Below are 21,259 nucleotides of genomic sequence, written 5' to 3' on the forward strand. Positions count from 1 at the left end.
ACAGGATTTTACTTATCACATTCAATGGTTTTAAATGGGCGACTAGCTGCAGGAAGGCAGGACGTGCCTGCGGACCACAATACAGCACTGGGTTGTGGCTGGCAGATGTTACTGAACATCTCTATGTACAAGAGAAGGTTTAGCGACAATGTAACAGAACTTTGGCATCGACACCGGTTAGATGTCCTCATTCTAATGACACCTCATGGCTGGAATACTTCTATTTATGTTGCATAATAACATTTGTGCCCATTCTTAATAAATTTGCCATGGTTTATGACTTCTTAGCCACAGAAGTACATATGGACTCATTGTAAACCTAAGTAACTGGATTATATACTTAGACATAGGAGAATGGTTTACATGTATGTAGCAATCCCTTTATAGACAGTTTAGGTATTTCTCTTGGCACGGCTTTAGACTGTCCATTTAATATATTTTGGTATCCCTTATAAATTCTTACATGGCTGAAGGTTCTGAAACTGTACCTTTTATACATCATTCCCGAATTAGGAAAGAAAAAATAAATTAGTATTTCTTCCTATAGAAATACTGTCAATTGCAAAGATCAGGAAAAAAACAAAATAGCGGAACACTAATTCAAGTTGGTCTTCAATACTCAGAAAATAAAACTGTTTTCCCGACAACATATCCAAACAAGTCATTGTCTAGTTAACTTCACTTGACTGGAAACCTGCACAGCAGTCATTCCAACCAATCTCCCTGGGCGGCTGCACGGCTCCGTAAAAAAACATTTCATTTTCTTTGCTAGCAAGGTGCTTGAGAGTGTCACCACTTTAGTCTCTAGTTGAAGTGGAATTTGAAATTGAAAGGTCCTCCTGAGCCAAAAGGATTGAATCCCTGCCACTGGTTCCATCCTCGATGGAAGTGTCCTCCACCTCCTCCTTGCTGGCTCTCAGGGTCCAAAGGATCTTCACCTGCATCAAATCGACTTCTCTTGTCTATTAAAAGCAAATTAAAAATAAATATTTAGGTCTCAAAACACATGTAATAAGATAAGAGATAAGATAATCCTTTAATAGTCCCACATTGGGGAAATTCCAGCATTTTTTTTTTTTTTTTTTTAATAAATAGGTAATGAAGGGAAAAAAAAAAAAGGGGGGGGGGGGCAAAACAGTCAAGATTTATGGTATAGGTGCACATACCACGGCTTGCAAAAGTATTCATACCCCTTTAACTTTTTCACATTTTGTCACCTTACAACAACTCCAAACTTAAATGTATCTTGAGATTTTAAGTGATAAACGCAAAGTAGCAGATAATTGGGAAGTGGATGGAAAATGATACATGGTTTTGAAAACTTTGATCAAACAAAAATCTGAAAAGTGTGGTGTGCAAAAGTATTCAGTCCCCCATATCAATACTTTGTAGAGACACCTTTTGCTGCAAGTCTTTTAGGGTCTGTCTCTACCAGCTGTGCACATATAGAGACTGCAAGTATATGTAGGCAAGTATGGTAGGCTTTTTAACCCATTGGTTTCAATGTTTTCCGTGCGGAAAACGGAACCCATTGAAGTTAATGGGAGTCTTTTTTTTCTTTTTCTTTTATCACCGCTGATTCTGCCGCGAGTTATCGTGGCAGAATCAGCGCCACTTTACTCTGTGTGAATGCCCCCTCAGAGTACAGGGGGATGAATACATTTGCACATCACACTTTTCTGATTTTTGAGTAAAATTTTGAAAACCATGTATCATTTCCCTTCCACTTCGCAATTATCTGCTATTTTCTGTTGGTCTATCACTTAGAATCTCAATAAGATAAAATTTAAGTTTGTGGTTATAAGGTGACAAAATGTGAAAAGTTTCAAAGGGTATGAATACTTTTGCAAGCCACTGTACCTTCCACTTTTTTTTTTTTTTTTTTTTTTTTTTTTTTATGTTTGTGCCTGGAAAACCCCTTTAACAGTGGTGAAGCTGAAGGAAAAACACCCAGTATTTAACCAGTTTAAGAAGCTCAGACAATCCCAGGAACATTATGTAGCAAGAACAAGACAAGGTTACCTGGATCTGTTAAGACTTCTTTTGCAGATGCAATGTCAATGAATTTCTTCTCTGCTCTCTTTTTTTCTTCCTCGTCTTGGAAGTTATCTGGGTGCCATTGCTGTGCCAGCTTTCTATAAGCTTTTATGATTTCTTGTTTCTTGGCATTCCTGTGTGTTACCATGAAAAAGGCAAGCGTGAAACAGTTTTCGTATTAATACAGTCATCTCTAGTTTTGCCAGATCGCATCAATCAGGCTCTGAAATATTTCCAATGCTCCGCAAGTAACTGGTACAAGGTGGAAATTATAGAAGTTCTCACCGTTCACAGATTGATCAACCATGCGGAAATGTAAAGGCCAAACACTGTACTGAAAACCTAAATTTTGTCCCATCACAGCTACAATAGCAATTATTTTTTTACCATTAGCTGCAATGACAGTTTTCCCTTTTCTAGCCCAGTTCTTCTCCTTACCAAAGATGAACATGACCCTTCCTCTCATTAAGTTTTGCTTAAATTCAAAGACGGAACCTGAATCAAGGGCTAGAATATTACTGAGGAGTGACATTGTCTTGACAGCATGTTTAGTTACTCTGACATAAATACTGCCAGAAAATCAAAAATTGATAAAGACATTTTGTAATGTTTTATTAAAGTTTGGCTCCTTTGTGTGAAATCCTGCATTTCTTTACTCTTTCCCTACCGAGATCTGCACACAGCTTTCAGTAGGAATACAGGGGTGGACTCCTTTGTATTGAGGAGAGGGGGGGCTTGGAAGGGGAATTTGATTACTTCAAACAAACCCATCTCTGGAACTTTAAACCTTATACAAAAAGGAATCTCAAAGTACTAACACACCGAGATTTCAGTTCTACCCCTATTTCCTAAGATATCACCAGTTACAGTCAGTCAGTATCGGCAGCTGCTCCCAGTCCAGACTGCGTATTCAACAGGTAATATTTCACAAAATAATAGTGGTAGAACTGCATCCTGGTGTCACATGAAGGATGAGTGTTCATGTGTCATATGACACAAGAAGTGTTCTAGGTTTTATAATGCAACATATGACTGGTTGAAGTAATCTCCTCCTGAAGCTGTAGCTTCCTTTCCTATAAAAGTTGTTACACTTTAATCTTAGTTTGGGAGGCATTTTGGATATCACAGACTCCATTTAGTGTTGTGTACAGGCCTTTATTAGTTGGTGGCCACAAAGGTATGTTTCTACTCCTATTAAACTCAGATAATCATTAGTTATTTGATATCCATATTGGGGTTGAGCCAAAGTGCCAGATTTTCCAGCAGATTGACATATTCGGCTTCTACTTGTTTTATGGCCATCTCAGCATGGCCATGCATCTAATTGCATTAGACACATTCAAAAGGAGCCTGTAGGCAAATCTGTCAAATTTAGTCCGCCCCCCGTGCTCTTGCTAATTTACATATCCATGAAAATATGATCTCTGCATTGCTTCATTAGTTTGTGCTTCTACATGGGAGTATTATTGGTTTAGGAGGCATTTTGGACCAGAGACTCACCTTTAAGGGGTTGTTAAAGAGGACCTTTCATGTCCTCAGGCACATGTAGTTTTATATACCACTAGAAAGCAGACAGTGCGCCGAATTCAGCGCACTGTACGCTTTCCCGTTATGTGCCCCGGAGCTGGAGATATCCGTGCCGTTATAACGGCATCAATGTCTGCCCACTGTCAGAAGGGCGTTCCTGACAGTCTAGCTGGGCTATGAGGAACAGCCCCCCTGACAGTACTTGTCTATAGCCTTCTATTGTCAGAGGGGGCCTTCCTTATCACCTAGCGATGACACTGAGCTGTGAGGAATGCCCCAACTCCTCAGCTGTATTCTTGTATCAGGATACAGGTTGCTTCATATCTAAGGAAGGGTATATATTTAGGTTACCAACAGACAATACAATCAGCCAATGGAGAGTCCATACTTGAGAATAGTAGGATACTTATATAGTACAAATGCTTAATTCAGGGAAAGAATATTATTCACTTGAGTCATTACTAGTAGAATACTGCTACAAATTCACAAAAGGGGATCTCCGAGTGAAATTATGAGGTCAGAGCCAATTATATAGCCGAGCTAGGAGAAATTGGCGATTGGCTGACAATTACCGCAAGAGTTTGGTCGGCACCGGTATCATGCTGAGGTATCAGTGTAGGTTTGTGGAATACACATTATATACTAAAACTATTTCAGAAGCCACATCTTATAAGCGCACTATGATTTTTGCAACATTTTTTTCTCCTCCCTGTTGAAAACGCCTTACAGATTCTGCTGGGAGATCATAAAATACATGCCTTTTTACACCAAGGATCTTATAGTAATCCCGTTTTTGGGACTGCTTGAGGAGCCTCTGTGCTGTTTCTAGACCTTCTTTTATCTGTTTGTCATTTTCGCTGTTTTGCTGTGCCGTTTCATAATCCCGAATAGCTGTGAAAAAACATGAAGAACGGTAAGAACACTTAATACGTCTCCCCATGTTATATCATCGGCAGAGCAATCTGAAGCAAGTACGGCAGTATGGGCTCCAGCTGAGTGTTCAAAGCCTCACCTGCAGGACCCCTCCTGTTACAACAGATGTAGCCGATGTTCTCGTGAAGTAGTAAGACGCGCTGCTACACCACACACATTTTACTCTATTAAACAAAGCATAGATTTTGCACATTTCTCTCGCCAAAAAAACAAAACGTGTTATTTGTTATAAATCTTCAATATGTGTCAGTATTTTGTTGTCTTCTATGCGACATGTAACCAACATCTCTCTACTCAGTCGCTGAGTTCTATTTTAGGCTTACGACTCCAAGGTGTCTTAAGTAAGACAAAGTATTTGCATCAGATGATTTCCAAGCAGATGTTCCCTCTCAGCAAGCGTTACATTTGTCTTTTGTGCTGTTTCCCGGCAAGACAGCAGGAGGTGCCAACCAATTTATATTACTTAGACACTTGACAGCTCAGTGCAAATCTGTCCTGAAGTATGACATGAATACATGAATCCGCAAACATTACATCTGAAATGCCGGTAATAATAAAAAAACAGAAAGGCCACTAAAAAAAATCTGAATCTCACGAGTGGAAGCTTTTTCTACATGCAGGAGCAACATCAACATATATCAGTGTCAAACTTTAGCTTTCCTGGGAGGCTTCGAGCAATACCTATAAATACATTTTATTCGCAACCAACAAGTGGCTTGATAAACTGCAAGGTAAAAAAAAAAAAAAAATAAAATAAAATAATGTATTCACCATCAGGTGTAGATAAGCAGATGCTCTTGCTGACATTTGCTACTTTGTCAGAACACATAGTCTACCTTGCCTGACAAGTTAATATAGTGTCCAGTTACTTATAAGCACAGTAGGAATCCACAACTTCATTTGTACTTGAGAAAAGTAATGGAAGAATAAAAGAGCATAGTTATGTTACATCTGCCATCTTGTCAGCACCGAGACGGAGGTGTTTAACAGTCATTTAACACATGGAAAGGAATCTATTTCTACAGTCTGGAACATCCAAATACTGGCTGACTGCACTGGAAATGACAAGACTCAGCACAGAGACAAAGCAGAGTGTAACACAATGTGTATATACACGGATCAGCCAGAAAATTACAGGAGAGTTCACAGGCAGCGGGTGAACACTGAAATGACATGTGGTTTTGGTATAACTGGCACCGTTTCCAAATTTTGCAGGTAGACAGTTTTTCAACCATATCTTGCCACCCTAAAAACCAGAGATGTGAGGTGAGAACTAAATATCTCAGAGACTTTGACAAGAGCAAAAATGGTTACGGCTAAATGGATTAGAGCAAATCCAAACCGGTAGGGCAGAACTTGTGAAATGTTTCCAGTATACAGTACCTAAAAAAAAGGGAAAGGAAAAAAAAATGCCCAAGAAAGGGAAAACAGGGCCATAGGTGCTCAAGGCTCAGAAATGCACATGGAAAAGGCCACCAAGGCTAAATTTAAGAAGAAAAAAAAAAAAAAAAAAAAAAAAAAGAAATGCCAACTATCATAAAATAATGTCAAAACACACAGCGCACTGCAGCTTACGGTGTATGGGGCTTCAAGCATGTCACTTATCTAGGAAGACATGGTACAAGAATACACTATAGGACAGAGGAAAGCCAGCAGTGGCAAAGCAACGCTGTGGGCAATGAACCCTGAACAAGACCCGTGTCCATGACAAAGTTAGTCCCTAATGGCAGTATCCTTTTTTCCAAAACCTTTTTCTGGTCCATCTAGGCCCCCAGTATTTACACAGACAGAGTCAAGTCAGATCAGTCAGCTTAATAAGTTGCTCTATAAAAGGACAGAGGATTAGGGCTAAAGGTAAACTCAGGGGTCAGCAACCTTCGGGACTCCAGCTGCTGTGAAACTACAACTCCCAAAATGCATCACTCACTTTCATGGGAGTTCCAAGAACAGCAGATTGAGTATGCATGCTGGGAGTTGTAGTGTTACAACAGCTGGAGTGCTGAAGGCTGCCTACCCCTGCACTAGTATCTAAAATGATGAAACAAAAAAAGGAAAGAAATACATGTTGTTACTAGCGGGTGCTGAAACAATACACCAGTCTCATAGTTCTCTGCTCATGAATACAACTGGGCGCGAACAACCCCACCATTGCCCTTCACCTCAAGACACTAGTCACAGACATATGCTGCAGACTGTCAATGTCCTGAGGTTCGGATGAAGCACATTGAGTGCTCGGCTCATCAATATGAGCTTAAAGGGGTATTCCCACGTCGCATACTCACCACTCCTCGCTGCAGTAAATTCTTCTTTCTTCCGGCTTTGTTGTGTCATTGGTGGGCGGGGTTACATATGCAAAGCCAGCGGCAAGAAGTCATCGTTTCTATGCCGCTGGCCCTGCGTGTGCGCTGCCAATGCACTAGGCATCGGACGTACAGCCTTCACAATGTAATACAGACCCGGCATCCGCTGTAATAGAGAGGTGGATGCCGGGGAGTGTAGACGCCGGCACAGGTGAAGCCAGCAGCGGCAGGAGTGATGCAAATATTCAGCTTTGGAGCCCCATTTTCATTTGATTCACTGTTTTATTTATATGCAAATGAGGGGAAAGTGCTTTGCTGGCAATATGGAGTGGAGACCAAGGCCCTGGTAAGTTAAAGTGGTTGTCTAGGAAAACCCGTTTTGTTTTGTTTTTTATGCGAATCCAGGGAAGAGGAAATAAAAAAAAACAAAAAAGATCCTAAGGAAGACCTATAGGAAAGTACACGGGACATCACAGTGACGTATGTGAGTGATGCCCTGGATTCTATACGTACTTAGGCCATTGATTTACCTCAGTCACCATATGTGGCGGGGACTTCCACCAAAACAAAACACGCAGAAGCAGGACCAGAAGGCCGTGGGAGACACTGGAGCATCGGGGACCTTCCCCTGTCTCATACCAAACAAAACAGGTTATCCTGGACAACCCCTTTAAGAGGCATGTTCTTTTTCCCCTCATATGCATATGAATAAATTGTAAATGTGGCTCTAAAGCTGAATATAAGAAGCATATTTAGAAGCTATAGAATCCCTTCTACAAGGTACTGTGATTAGGTTTATAACACATGGCCCCCCAAGAATATACAGTAAGTATAGACCGCTGTAATATCAGGTCACTATGCAGTAAAGACTATAAAGGTTCACGTAGCTTTGTAATATCTGTACTAAAGAAGGCGGCGTGTAATACACAGTATTACTCCACTTTATAAACTACTTCCCAATTTCTCTCTTTAATATTACAGCACACATCTGCCAGTATATTACCCTCATCTCCTTATAGAAGCGACAAAACAGACTGTAGATTCTGCCTGGGAACAGAACAGAACACAAATAATAAACTCAACTATGCTGATCCTATTTATCTAGTCTCCAGAAGCGGCAGAAAAAAAATCTTGTGATCACCTCTGTAATAATTCACAATTTGAGAGGTTATTTCTGTGAGAATAATCTGAAGGTGACATAAATCCTGTCTTATCCTGACTTACATGTCTATTTCTCAAAGCAGAGAGCGGCCGGTGGGTGCTAAGCTCGGTGTCCCCCACATAAACAGCTTTTTTTGACTTGATTTAGTGACGGAGGAGACGACATATACATCAGCCAGAGCCGGCGTGAATCATTTATAAGGAACTTATTGTACAGGCTGATAATATTAAGAAGTGCTCGCTCAGCTTTCACTTGCTGACAGGATGAACAATATACACTTACACACGGAGAAGCGGCATCCTTGTTTAGCAAAGTTACCAGAGAAAATATTAGACATGGCTTGCATATAAGCAGAAGAAAAAGGCTGAAAGCCAAATAAAGATCCATTATGCACAAATACGATTTGGCATTATGCACACAAATCCCCGTGAGTGAGCCAGTCACAATTTTCCTAACGAGAATCAATCAGCTTAAAATTCAAATGTCAATATGACATCGTTCACATTAGCATATCTAGCAGGCGGCGAGATTTAACCTTTTCCTACAACATCAAGGATCAGGTCTCTGGTGGCAGCGAAAATCAGTAAGAGGCCTTAATAACACAGATGACACGCGACAAACATGGATGAGAAGGCCTCGTGTACGTTGTTAAAGGGAACCTGTCACCCGCAAAATGAGGTGCAACCTGCAGGCACCAGGAGGGGCTGAGCAGAATGATACATAGCTTTCTGCTAAGATTCAGTATGATTGGTCATGGAGATCTCAGCTCTTTCTTTGCTATGAAGTCAAGGAGGCGGTCCCATCTGTGACCGAAGGCTTCTCCTCTACAACTGTGCATACAGAGAGCTGTCATTCACTGATAGGACCGCCTCCTTGAGACCTCAATGAATAAAAGATACTGAATCTAGTCACACAAAACTATGCATCATTCTGCTCAGTATCACAATGTTTGCTGACTGCACTGTATTTCCTGCTGACAGATTCCCTTTAACAGAAGGACTTTCGTGCATAATGCTAAAGATATATGGTACTTTATATAAGAAGAAATATTCAAGGAAGCCTTCACATTTTCCCACATCCTCTCAGGTAACATGATAAAAATAAGGATTTTCTAGGCTGATCCCACAGATTGGGGACCATGATGCCCTGACACCACTTTAGGAGAATTACAGATCATATAGGTTGTGTGATCCTATTGTTTCTCCAGTACCAAGCATTGCTAGGTGGTGCCCGACTGCTGCCCAACTCTCTTTGTTCTAGAGAACGGAACAAAACTTTATGACCCACTGGCGTCTACAACAAAAGAACTGGTATCCAGGGATGACATTACATTCTCCATCATATTGTACAAGCCAGAAATCATCATTTTGTTAACAGCAGCCACCATCCTAATGTTGAAGTACAAAGTCATCATTGTGGCAATACTAAAGCTCCAATCAGAGGCAGCCAGAGTCAGAGCTCAGAATCACATCCTGCGCCTACTCCTGTCTGACACCGTCCACCTAAATAGTATAAGAGGAACCAAAACTAACTGCATTTATTGCTCAGAAACGGTGAGGAATAGAGAAAAAAAATTCTAACTGTGCCAGAATCAGAAGAGCAGCAGCTATCAAATGAAGTAAAGAGCTGGACGTGGTGGTGAAAGGGGTTTTTCTATCTCCCCCTCTCAGCAGTTTACATGCTCACTGTTCTCCTCACTTCCTGTATTCTACTACAATTAGGTGAGTGACTTTGGCTATTTGAAGTACCTCACTAGATATAGACATTGCCTTTACCATGAGAGTGTTTATTATGCTTACTAGTAAACTAATATAAATGCAGATCAAATAAGATGCACAGTAAATTTATATTACATTACACAGGTTGAGAGTACAAGAAAAGGGATTGCATTAATCTCAACACTTATCTCTGTGAGATAACAGGCATGGAGCAAGACCCCTGTCAAGCCCAGCAAAATGCTTTATCCAAACTGAAAAGCGCTGGAGATAACAGCTCTCAGCCTCCTCTCCTCCAGAGAACTGTGTCATCCATCACCTGAACAGTGTCCTCAGCAGTCATCCGTCCTATAATGCTAGATAAGGATAGATACTGGGCCAAGTCCCACGACAACATTGTATATACAACGGGAAGAATAATTTCACATAGCATAATTTCTAAACCAATGTATTTAGGAAAACTCTTGAATTTACATAAGATAAGTTTAGCTAGAATCCTTGAGATGCAAATACCGCCTCAGCCTGAGGCGCCACGTTGTAGAAACACAGCTTTTTGTGTTGCACATTGGTCGCAAAAAGAATAGAAAATATTTAGAAAGTTTTTATATATTCCTACCTTCTGGTCAATCCACTTCTGGAAGTCTTTTTTTGGAGGCTGATTTTGAGGCAGATGCAGCATCAAAATCCACGCCAAAAAAACTGTGTGTGAACTGACCCTAAGCTGGGTTCACACCTGGGTTTTTTTGGACCGTATTTTGCCGCAGAGGCCACCTCAAAATCCTTTCCAAAAAATGGCTAGCTGCGACTGTATGCCTGTGCAGTGAATACAGTGCACCGGCATCCAGTTGCAGCATTCCACTCCAGATTAGGTACAAATGAATGGGCCTAGTCAGGAGGGAGTGTCGCGAGGCGGAAGCTCAGCTGCAAAATCTGCCTCAAGAAAGGGCATGTCGCTTCTTTTCTCTGCGAGCGGGAACAAACCGCTTAATGCTGAACCCAGCATTAAGGTGATGAATTATCAAAATGAGGAAATCCAAATTATTTTAAATTCTTTGAGGCAATAACAGGTGATTATGCAAGTGCATTCCAAAATAGGATTTTTTTGTAAGGCGCACTGGGCAGAATATAAGAATATAAATATGAGTTACCTTCTTCATACATTTCTTCTTGTATATAGGCTTCAGCTCGGTCCTTTAGTGCATTCACATTATTGGGTTCTTTCTGGAGGAATTCTGTGCACTCTTTAATGGCTTCAATAGGCTGCAGATTCTGGAATGTAGAATATATGGAACATATATAGTACATGTTTTCACTTAATGACAATAAAATTATAAAATGTCCAATGATCTACCGTATTTTTCGGACTATAAGACGCACTTTTTTCCCCCCAAATCTGGGGGGGGGAATGAGGGTGCGTCTTATAGTCCGAATGTGGACCCAGCATCTCGGCAATAGAACGGCGCATTCCGGGAAGGGAGTTTTAGACGCCGGCACAGGTGTCGGGACCTGTGCCGGCTTCTAAAACCCCCTTCCCAGCATCCGCTGTTCTATTGCCGGGATGCCGGGTCTGTAAGAATAATGGCGGCCGCTCTGCTGCCCAAAGCTAATGCCTGCAATTAGAATGCATTCTAATTGCGGGCATTAAAACTTAAATCCCCCCCCCCCTTCCCCCCCAAGGTGTAGAATACCCCCCCGGGCCGGTCCCTATTGGCCCCATACCTTTAAAGTTGCAGGCCGGCTCCTGCGCGATGAGCTCGCAGGAGCCAACCTGTTCTGGTGACAACCGGGAGCCAACTGAAGGCTCCCAGGCCTGTCACTGCTATATTACTATTGCGCTTGGTCTAGGACCATCCGTAATAGTATTGTAGAGAATCTCCCATAAACTGCAATACACTTGTATTGCAGTCTATGGGATTTGCAATCAAATGATTGCAGGTTCAAGCCACCTAGGGGGAAGGGGCAATAAAATAGTGAAAGAAAAAAAAAAAAAAAAGCTTTAATAAAATAAAACTTCTAAATCACTTCCTTTCCCTAGAATACATATAAAAGTAGAAAATTACTGTGAAATACATACACATTAGGAATCCCTGTGTCCGAAAATGCCCGCTCTACTGATATTTTTTAAACCGCCGTGTTTTTTTTTTCCCACCATTTTGCCTCTGATTTAAATAAAAGGTGATCTAATCAATAGACATTCCCCAAAATGGTATAACTAAAAAGTACATCTGGCCCCGCAAAAAAAACGTTCTATGGATCTCTGTATAGCTGCAGGGTCACCTGTCAATGTGGCCTTGCAGCTGTTGTAAAATTGCAACTCCCATACATGAAATATTTTACCTTTTTTTTTTTTGCTTCAAAATTTTTTTCCCCTATTTTCCTCCTCTAAAACCTAGGTGCGTCTTATAGTTCGAAAAATATGGTAAGTTACGCTAGGTTCACACTATCATTCGGCTTTCCGTTCTTCGGGTCCGCTTGGGGACTTGAAAAAAGGAAAGCTAATCTGCTTAAAAAGCAGTTCCCTGGGACAACACGGTGACTCAGTGGTTAGCACTGCAGCCTTTCAGCGCTGGAGTCCTGAGTTTGAAACCCGCCAGGAACATCATCTGCAAGGAGTTTGTATGTTCTCCTTGTGTTTGTGTGGATTGCCTCCCATTCTACAAAAGGACAAACTGATGATTTAAAAAAAAAAAAAAAAAAAAAAAAAAAAAAAAGCTGTTCCCTGCAGAAACCCATGGACCCCATATCCTATAATGGTGTCTGCCAGGTTTCCGCCCAAGAAAATGCAGGAAAAAATAAATAACTGAGCATTTTTCCTTTGGATTCAGTGACAGAAACCCTGGACAGAGTTTGAATATTGGCGTGAACCCAGCCTACATTGGGTCAATGCTCTGAATACTACTGTGACAGATCCATAAAAGGTATATTTTAATGATCTCCCCCATTACTGAATTTAAGAAAATAAATAACAAAAAACAGCACTAGAACGAAAACCAAACATACATACACAAAAAAAAAAAAAAAAAAAAAACACTATTCCTTGCAAAAGGAGACTGAAAAGATTACAAAATGTTAAATTCACAATTCTTCAACCTATCACATCATTATAAAAGTCAAAATTTCATGGCACATTTCCTCCACCCCAGAATATAGACAGCAGAGTACACAAAATGCCTGTCATAAGAACACACATGGTAAACTGCATTATGTCAGATACTCAATATAAAATTAGCAGTTACACAACACCGGCTGCTTGTAAAAGCAGATGTCAAGCAATACAAACCTGTAGTCGCCTGACAGCGCTGCCTCACAGCACGGGAAGACAGTAGATTTTGCAAGATCATAACTGTCGCCGGAAGAATGTGACAAATATCACGTAGGTATCTAAGAAGCAGATGTGTCACGCCAAGAGCAATGGAGGAACAGATGAATAAGTATAATTAAACAATATCTGAACAATTTTCCTTGATCATGAAGGAATAAAAGGTTCTGCCATTAAAGGGGTCTTCCAAAATGATATTGCTGTTCTCAGCGTCAAGATCAACTTGGGTTTCTGCGGTTCAGTTCAGAAAGCAAATGGAGCTGCAATGGCCACTAAATCGAGAAAATGTTCCATTCTCTGTGTTAGTTCTGGCACTTGCAGGAGAGAGCTGATCGGTGGGGCTGCCGAGTGTAGGACTCACACTGAGCAGATACTGACGACCTAAGGAGTATTATAATGTCATTACACATTGTGCCAAGATGAATGGTAAGGAAGGACACATCTGTACAATGCTAACACACACTTTTATACACTTATTTATATAAACTATCGAACACAAGCTCCTACTGTCACTTACCTGAAAGAGTGACTGAAGGGTTAAACTATTCCCAAAAGGGATATAACTGCAGTTATAAGAGCCAATGACTGCCATGAAGCTGTAATATTGCAGACTAATCCACTGCCTGGGAGTAAACTTATAAAACAGTGCTATAAAATCCATCAAACAAGATGGCTCTTCACCTCCCACAGTTCCTGCGGCTATGCAATCTGCTATGGTTAAAAGAAGATGGTCACCAGATCAATCCCTATTGAAGTATAAGCACAGTCAGAAAGCCACTTTCTGATCAGTGCCTCCACTGCTGATATACTAGCTTTTTCCTGATATACTACTGAGCAGTCTGGTGCACCAAGGGCGTCACCATTGTTCTCATCGCACCAAAACAGCTATATTTTCCAGCACACAGGCCCACCACTCCACCTTCCCTCCAGGCTATGATTAACAAGTACACTGGCCGGCCCTGTCAATCAAGCGAGGAATCGAGTGACTACAATGAGAACTAGAGTCATAGCCATTTGTTTCAATGTGAGCACTGGAGAGACCCTTGGTGTGCCAAACAGCTACTGGCATATCAGGAAAACACTGACATCTCAGGAACAGAGGATCACTGATCCCTATAAAGGGCACATTTACTTTATCATGTAGCAATGTCTTCTGTGTAAGAGTTATAACAAGCTATTGCTATCTGGTCTTTACAGTCGTCACTGTGTGGCCAGTACATTTGGTTTTTACTTACTTTAGAGTAACAGTGACACAGGCGTTCCTGGACCAGTGCAGCATAGGTAGGGACATTTGGCTCAGTTTTAAGAACGGCTGCATATTTACTGATAGCCTCTTCATACCTGCAAGAGAATTCCTTAAAATTAAATACAGAAACCAAATGAACAGGTCTCTAAGACTGCAAAACTGATTCAACTATTTTGTAATGATCTGTACTTCTGTAATGTGATGTATACCATCCAACTCCAATATAAGTAATGTAATGTGTAGAAAGCACACTCCTTTTGTGATTTGCCTTCAGAGGTCACGTGGGCCATGTGGTGTAATCACAGGCCTCAGTGGTCCCATGACCATTTGGGAGGCACATTATATAACATGCAGGGCACTGAAGGGGCCATTCTACTGAGTGTGAGGGCAGTAATGGAGGTCAATACACAATTGTTAACAAAGGCTCCATATGACATTTATAAGTAATCACTGATTTGGGAGTACTAGGTCAGGACGTTATCTCACCAGGGAGTACTTTGCTTAATCTTAGAGACTGTAATAACTGTATAACACACTGTAGTGGTTTCATCTACACAAAACAAATCTAGGGCATGTACAGAATGATCAGACTCAATGGCATTTTGGGTAACTTAAGAGAGACCAATTAGAAGATTTAATTCTTCACATTACAAGGGGTAAAATCTGTGGCAATTTCATGACAGGCAGAACATTATAATGATGTGCATGCTGGGAATTTTCCCCAAAAATCCACAGGGACTTTTGCCACTGTGTGTGAATGGGATTAGTGGATTTTCTGTGAATACAATTTTTTATTGTAACACTTGTATACGTTTACCTTCCCTCCTGGATTTGCTCTTCGGCAGACTGAATCTGCTTGTTCAGCTTCTTGACTTGTTTATAGTGTGAAAAACAATCCTTGTGATCAGGATCTAGTTTTAAACACTCCCGGATTTCACTGGAAATGAAGATAGATTTCTATAATTGTAGTAATATAAGGTATAATGTAAATACTAAGCAATATAAAAAGGCACAGGTTCTTCAAAGCCACTAACAATTCAGCATGTACTTTAGTCCTCAACACTAAAACAGCCGTATAGACCCCTTTAATAAATTCAGTAATAAAAAGAGACTGATCACTATGTAAACAATGGAGAAACCCACCCGAGTGACATCTCATGGTCCCCCAAGTTATAATATATGCGGCTGACTTTGTAGAAGGCCGCTGTATTATCACTCTTTAGTTTTGAGGCAGCTTTCAGGTCACTGATGGCTTTTCCAGGTTCTCCTTGATTGATGTAGCATTCTGCCCGCAGCTCTCGTATTTCTGCATCCCACACACAAGTCTAGAAGAAAAAAAAAACAAAACGAAAAAACAATAGATATATCTCGCCTATGCAGAGTGCTGGTGATGTCTGAACACACATCTAAAACAAGGCTCAGCACAGTAATGAAAACAGACAACAGCCTCTTATTAACCTGCAAGCAGTTACAGTAATTTCTGAGAATCAATAAGAGACACAAATGGGAGAAGGCCTTGAGAAATCAAGGCAGAAATAAAACAAAAAAAAACAAAGTTTCTTTATTTCAGCACATAAAACACTTAAGGTCTATTAGCTAAATAGAATCCACTAAATGTTGCTCACATTTCCTCTGGTGACCACAGTAGCCAATGTTTTATAATCCGTCTGAGACTACACTAGTGCAGAATAAATGATACTCACTATATACAGCCTCGGATCCATATAAACCTGGGTTGCCATATGACTCTGCTAATATAATTCAGAACTTAACTGAAGGAAATCCCTAATTTTACTCAGCAATTGATGGCCACCTACCTCCAAGATAATGTTAAGCAAGCTTTCTGCAGTTGAGTAATCTTGTTGGTCATACGCTGCGATTCCTTGTGCCCGCATGCGTTGAATTTCGTCCGACTTTGACAGCTGTAGCGCAGCTTCTTTCTCCTCATGCTCACTTGGGTTAGATTTCAGCTTTAAATATAATAGCAAGAGCAAGTCAGAATGTAGAAAAACCGCTAAATAAATCTATACTAGTTCATCTATTTCCCTGCAGGAGATAAAAACCCGATGTAATTAAGAGTTTGTTTTTTGTTTTTTTCCTTTACACAGTAATATGCACTTTGGGTAACGGTAATTGAAAGTTAAGATTCCTCCAAATAGTATAAAAGAGGATTTGTCTGCACTCCTGACAAGTATACCTAAGGCCACATCTGTGCATGGGTCTTTCGCTTGGGTACCCCACCTGGGGACCCCTCAAACGGAAACCTAATCTGCATTAAAAAAGTGGTTACTTAAAGGGATCCTATCATTAAAACTCAATTTTTTCTGCCTACCACGTAGGAATAGCCTTGAGAAAAGGTATTCTTCTCCTACCTTTAGATGTCTTCTCCGCGCCGCCGTTCGGTATATAATCTGGTTTTCGTCAGTATGCAAAAGAGTTCTCTCACAGCACTGGGGGCGGGCCCCAGCGCTCAAACAGCACTGGGGGCATCCCCAATGCTGCGAGGGAACTCTCCAGTGCCAACTCCATCTTCTTCAGGAACAGAGATGAAGGCGATGCTGGAGAGTTCTCTCGCAGCATTGGGGACGCCCCCAGGCTGTTCGAAAAAGAACAAGCAAACTCAGAGTGTGGTCCTCTGCCATAGCCTTAAAAAGCCTTTAAAGAGGAACTTTCACCTCCTGGGGCACATGCGGTTTAATACACCACTAGAAAGCCGACAGTGCGCTGAATTCAGCGCAGTATCAGCTTTCATGTTGTTCCCCAGTGAAGAGCTATCAGTGCTGGTACCATAGCTCTTCATCGTCAGAAGGACGATCAGTCAGGAACGCCCTTACTCACAGTAGTGCCGATTACACTGTACTGTGATAGTGGGGAGGAACGACTCCTCCCTCTCCTCACAGCATTCGACCATAGACAAGTATTAGGAGGGGGTGTTCCTCACCACTTAGCGTCATAGCTGGGCGGTAAGGAACACTCCTCCTCTCACAGTACAGCACTATAGACGCTACTGTGAGGAAGGGTGTTCCTGACTGACTGTCAGAAATGCCCTTCTGACCATGAAGAGCTACGGTACCAGCACCGATAGCTCTTCACTGGGGTCACAGAACGGGAAAGCCCATAGTGCGCTGAATTCAGCGCAGTGTTGATTTTCTAGTGGTGTATTACATTGCATGTGCCCCAAATGGTGAAAGGTCCTCTTTAACCACTATGCACAAAGGACAAGGCTGACAGTTAGTACTGGATGCTCAATAGCTACATGCCCTCTGGTGGCACTGCATTAAAAGGGTTTTATCCAATTTTTTTTTTTTTTTTTTAAATACTGATGACCTACCGACAGGTCTCAGTGTGGATAAGTCATCAATATAAGTCATCAAATAAAAAAATAATAAAACCAAAAAACTCCTTTAAACACAGACATCATTCAGTAATGCAAAACACTATATGGGCTAAGGCAGGGGTAGGAAACATATGGCTCTCCAGCTGTTGCAAAACTACAACTCCCAGCATGCATACTTGCTCTGCTGTTCTTGGAACTCCCATGGAAGTAAATGGAGTATGTTGGGAGTTTTAGTTTCACAGCAGCTGGAGTGCCGAAGGTTCCTACTCCTGGGCTAAGGTATATTACCAGAAATCATTGTCTGTGAACACAGTTACTGTGCAATCCACAAATGCAAGTAAAAGATGTAGTGAGCAAAGAAGTATCCATATATCAACACAATCCAGAAACGTCACAGGTTTCTCTTGGTAAAAGCTTATTTAAAATGGACTGAGGTAAAAGAGAAAAATGTTCTGAGGTCAGATAAACAACATTAGAAATTCTTTATGGAAACCACAGACACCAACTGATGAGAAGAGGAATCACCCAGCTTGTTAGCGAAAGTCTCCATCTCTGATGGCAAGGGGTTGCATAAGTGCCTATGCTATGCCTATACACATCTTGAAAGACCCTATCAGAGCTTTTAGAACGATATATGCTCCGATTCAGTCATCATCTCTTTTAGGGAAGGCCTTTTATTTTTCATCAAAACAATACTAAACCACATGCTGCATCCATTACAACAGCATGGCTTCAAGAGAAGTCTGGGGCCTAAGCTGGTCTGCTTGTAATCCAGACCTTTCACCAATTAAAAAAAAAAAAAAAAAAAAAAAAAAACAAACACACAACACACACACTAAGTGCATTACGGAAAAACTGGCAAAGGAGACCCAAGGCTATTGCGCAGCTAGAATTCTACATCAGACCAGATTGGACAAGATTCCTCTCCCAAATCTTCAACAATCTGATTCCTCACTTTCCAGAAAGTTGCAAAAAGAAGAGGGGGTGTTAAACAATGGTAGATGTGGCTCTGCCCCAACTTACACCTTCTGATATGTGTTCTATTAGGAATAAAATATTGTTATATGATATTTCCAAGTCACTGCATTCTTGTTTTCTTTACATTTACACAACAGCCCACCAGTCACTGAGTGTGAACATACCCTTAGGAGTCAGCATATCACAGAAGATTAGACATAAACTGCAGCAGCACATTCAGTATTACACATATAATGGCGGTACTGTGACAGGCGTACGTCTTTATAAAGTCACTTAAGGGAAGGTTTACATGTATGCTGCTCAGTCATCTCTAATTCTGGGAAAGCTAGATGAAAAACATTACAACCACCTTTACAGATGTTATCTGGAGCTCAGAAAAAGAGTTCCATCTTTAGGACTGGAGGAAATAAGGGAGTCTTTGTAATGGCAGTTATATGGCCTGCCACCTAGCAATCTCAGCTCCTATACTTTCATGAATAAAGTTTATATATCACATCATAAACTTGCTATAAAACCAAATGCTAATTATTGTGCGATGGTAGCAGCCATTTCCAATGTAAAATCTGTACTTGCATAATGCATCCTATGTACTTTCTAATACAAAGCATTCGTTTGTGTCAAATAAATAAAAAATTGGAATATTGGATAGATTTTTCATTGTATGCACCAGACGTGCTGTGCAGAGACTAACATATACTAAACTTCAAAAGTATGAAGAAACCTTTCCCATAAGCAGCTTAGATGTGATGGCAGGGTGAGGAAGAGCCTGTTATGCCGTTGGCACTTCATAAACCTAGTGCCACTCAAAGCCAACTTGAAACAGAATACTCAAAATATTCTTCAAGTTCAAATGAAAGATGGTCATCTTATTGTTCAATGCCACGAGTGCAGAATAAAGATGGACTGGAAGATGCAAACAACAACAGAAAAATATAGGATTCATTGCTCTGGGGTGTCTTGTCTGGACTAAAACATACAGGGAAATATTCCCGCCAAATGCTAAAACACTGGCAGCAGAACTTTCTCCATTAAAATGTCTTTATTTATTCATGATAAATATTCCCAAATATGTTGGTTCCACAGCCCCCAGGGAATAGAGCACATAATAAAGGAGATCCAGCAGTAAGGGCATAATTTGATGTTCAACATCCGCTCATAAATACAACAGCACTATAATTGGATTTGTGACTATAGTACAGCTTATAGACACCTTATCACTATAGGTCACTGGATAGAAGAGATTCATCAGACTACAGCTTATCACTATGGCGTGTACTGCAGTAATCTGCAGATTATTAGACTCAAATCTAATATGGCATCTTGTATTCTGGCACCATCTGCAGGAAATTATTGGAACTACAACTTTTGGTTTTCCATCCGCACAACATACATGCCACCCCAATGAGAAGGAGATGTAAATTACAACCTGCCGCAGATGTAATAATAAAACAAGAAAGGAAATATTGACAATTTTCCCAAAATAACTCTCCAACACATGGAATGAGTACAGCAACAAATAAAAAAAAAAAAATTACAGAATGTATAATCACAAAGATTCTAACAAATATTCCTCATGGCACAACATTAACAATGTTCCGAGTAGAAGAACAGCGCAAACATAGTGTTTTACTGTCCCATTGTTGACAAACAGCCAAGCATCTGCTTCATTATAGTACTCTACAAATATAGTAGCGGATCTCCCCACTTTCAGACTCCTCGTACTGAACGCCTCCTATTAATGTAATGGATTCTTGTCTATTATGTAACCATAAAAGTGCTGTCCAGCCATGTAGGAGATGCAGGGAATGTCAGGACAAGACCTCTATGAAAGGTTATTCTGATCTTGGCAAATCATTGCCGACTTGGAAATAGCTGCTCTCTTACAGGAACAGCTGTTCTACACTTTTTTTTTAATGTAGATTGTGAGCCCCATATAGGGATTACAATGTTATTTTTTTTTTTTTCCTCTATCAGTATTTCTTTGTAGTATGAGAGGAAATCCACACAAACATGGGGAGAACATACAAACTCCTTGCAGATGTTGTTCTTGGCAGGATTCAAACCCAGGACAGCAGCACTGCAAGGCTGCAGAGCTAACCACTGAGCCACCATGATGCCCCCTGTTCTGCACTATTCTGGTAACTTCCACGGAAGAGATACAGAAACTGTGTAGCACATCTAACTGCACAGTTTTCATAACTGCGATGCTGTGGAAAAAGGATAGCTAGATGAGATTTATGGGAGTTCCGGCCCTAGATGTCGAGAGAGCAAGCTGTTATTCCCATCCCGGATGAGAAGAGCCCTTTAAGAATCAGGCAATGACTTCTAGGGCTGTTACCTTCCAATAGGAGGCACAGTTTTATTTCTTGCAGCTAGAACTAATTTGTATACCTAGGAATGTTTTCAAATAATAAAAAAAAAAAAAAAAAAAAAAGTAATAACTTAGTTTACCAGTCCATCGCCACCCCAGTTCTGACTCTTCCCGATCCTATGCTGATCTCTGTTTCCTGGTCTCAAGCAATGGCATCCTGACACTGACAGAAACCGTGACCTTAGTGGTCTTGTCGCATGTCAAAATGTAATTTCTGGAGGGCAGAAATTGTTGAGGGTAACAGGATGTACTGGGAACAACAGGGGATTGGTAAGGCACCTCTTATAACAATTATTTCCTTTTAAATATATAAATCTACATGGTTGGGCAATGA

General features: G+C 40.8%; 1 protein-coding gene across 1 annotated transcript in view; it reads right to left on the reverse strand.

The window, feature by feature from the left end:
* Positions 1–596: 596 nt before the first annotated feature.
* Positions 597–21,259, reverse strand: part of DNAJC3 (DnaJ heat shock protein family (Hsp40) member C3) — a 33,859-nt gene continuing 13,196 nt past the window's right edge. Inside the window, exons 5-12 of the mRNA XM_075265302.1 lie at positions 16,057–16,209; positions 15,383–15,564; positions 15,057–15,176; positions 14,229–14,334; positions 10,823–10,943; positions 4,323–4,455; positions 2,023–2,171; positions 597–962 (exon numbers count right to left, since the gene is read on the reverse strand). Of these exons, the coding sequence (XP_075121403.1) occupies positions 805–962; positions 2,023–2,171; positions 4,323–4,455; positions 10,823–10,943; positions 14,229–14,334; positions 15,057–15,176; positions 15,383–15,564; positions 16,057–16,209 (1,122 nt within the window). The 3' untranslated portion in view covers positions 597–804. The remainder of the gene's footprint in view (positions 963–2,022; positions 2,172–4,322; positions 4,456–10,822; positions 10,944–14,228; positions 14,335–15,056; positions 15,177–15,382; positions 15,565–16,056; positions 16,210–21,259) is intronic.

Source organism: Leptodactylus fuscus, chromosome 2, assembly GCF_031893055.1.
Source record: "Leptodactylus fuscus isolate aLepFus1 chromosome 2, aLepFus1.hap2, whole genome shotgun sequence".
NCBI lineage: Eukaryota > Metazoa > Chordata > Amphibia > Anura > Leptodactylidae > Leptodactylus > Leptodactylus fuscus.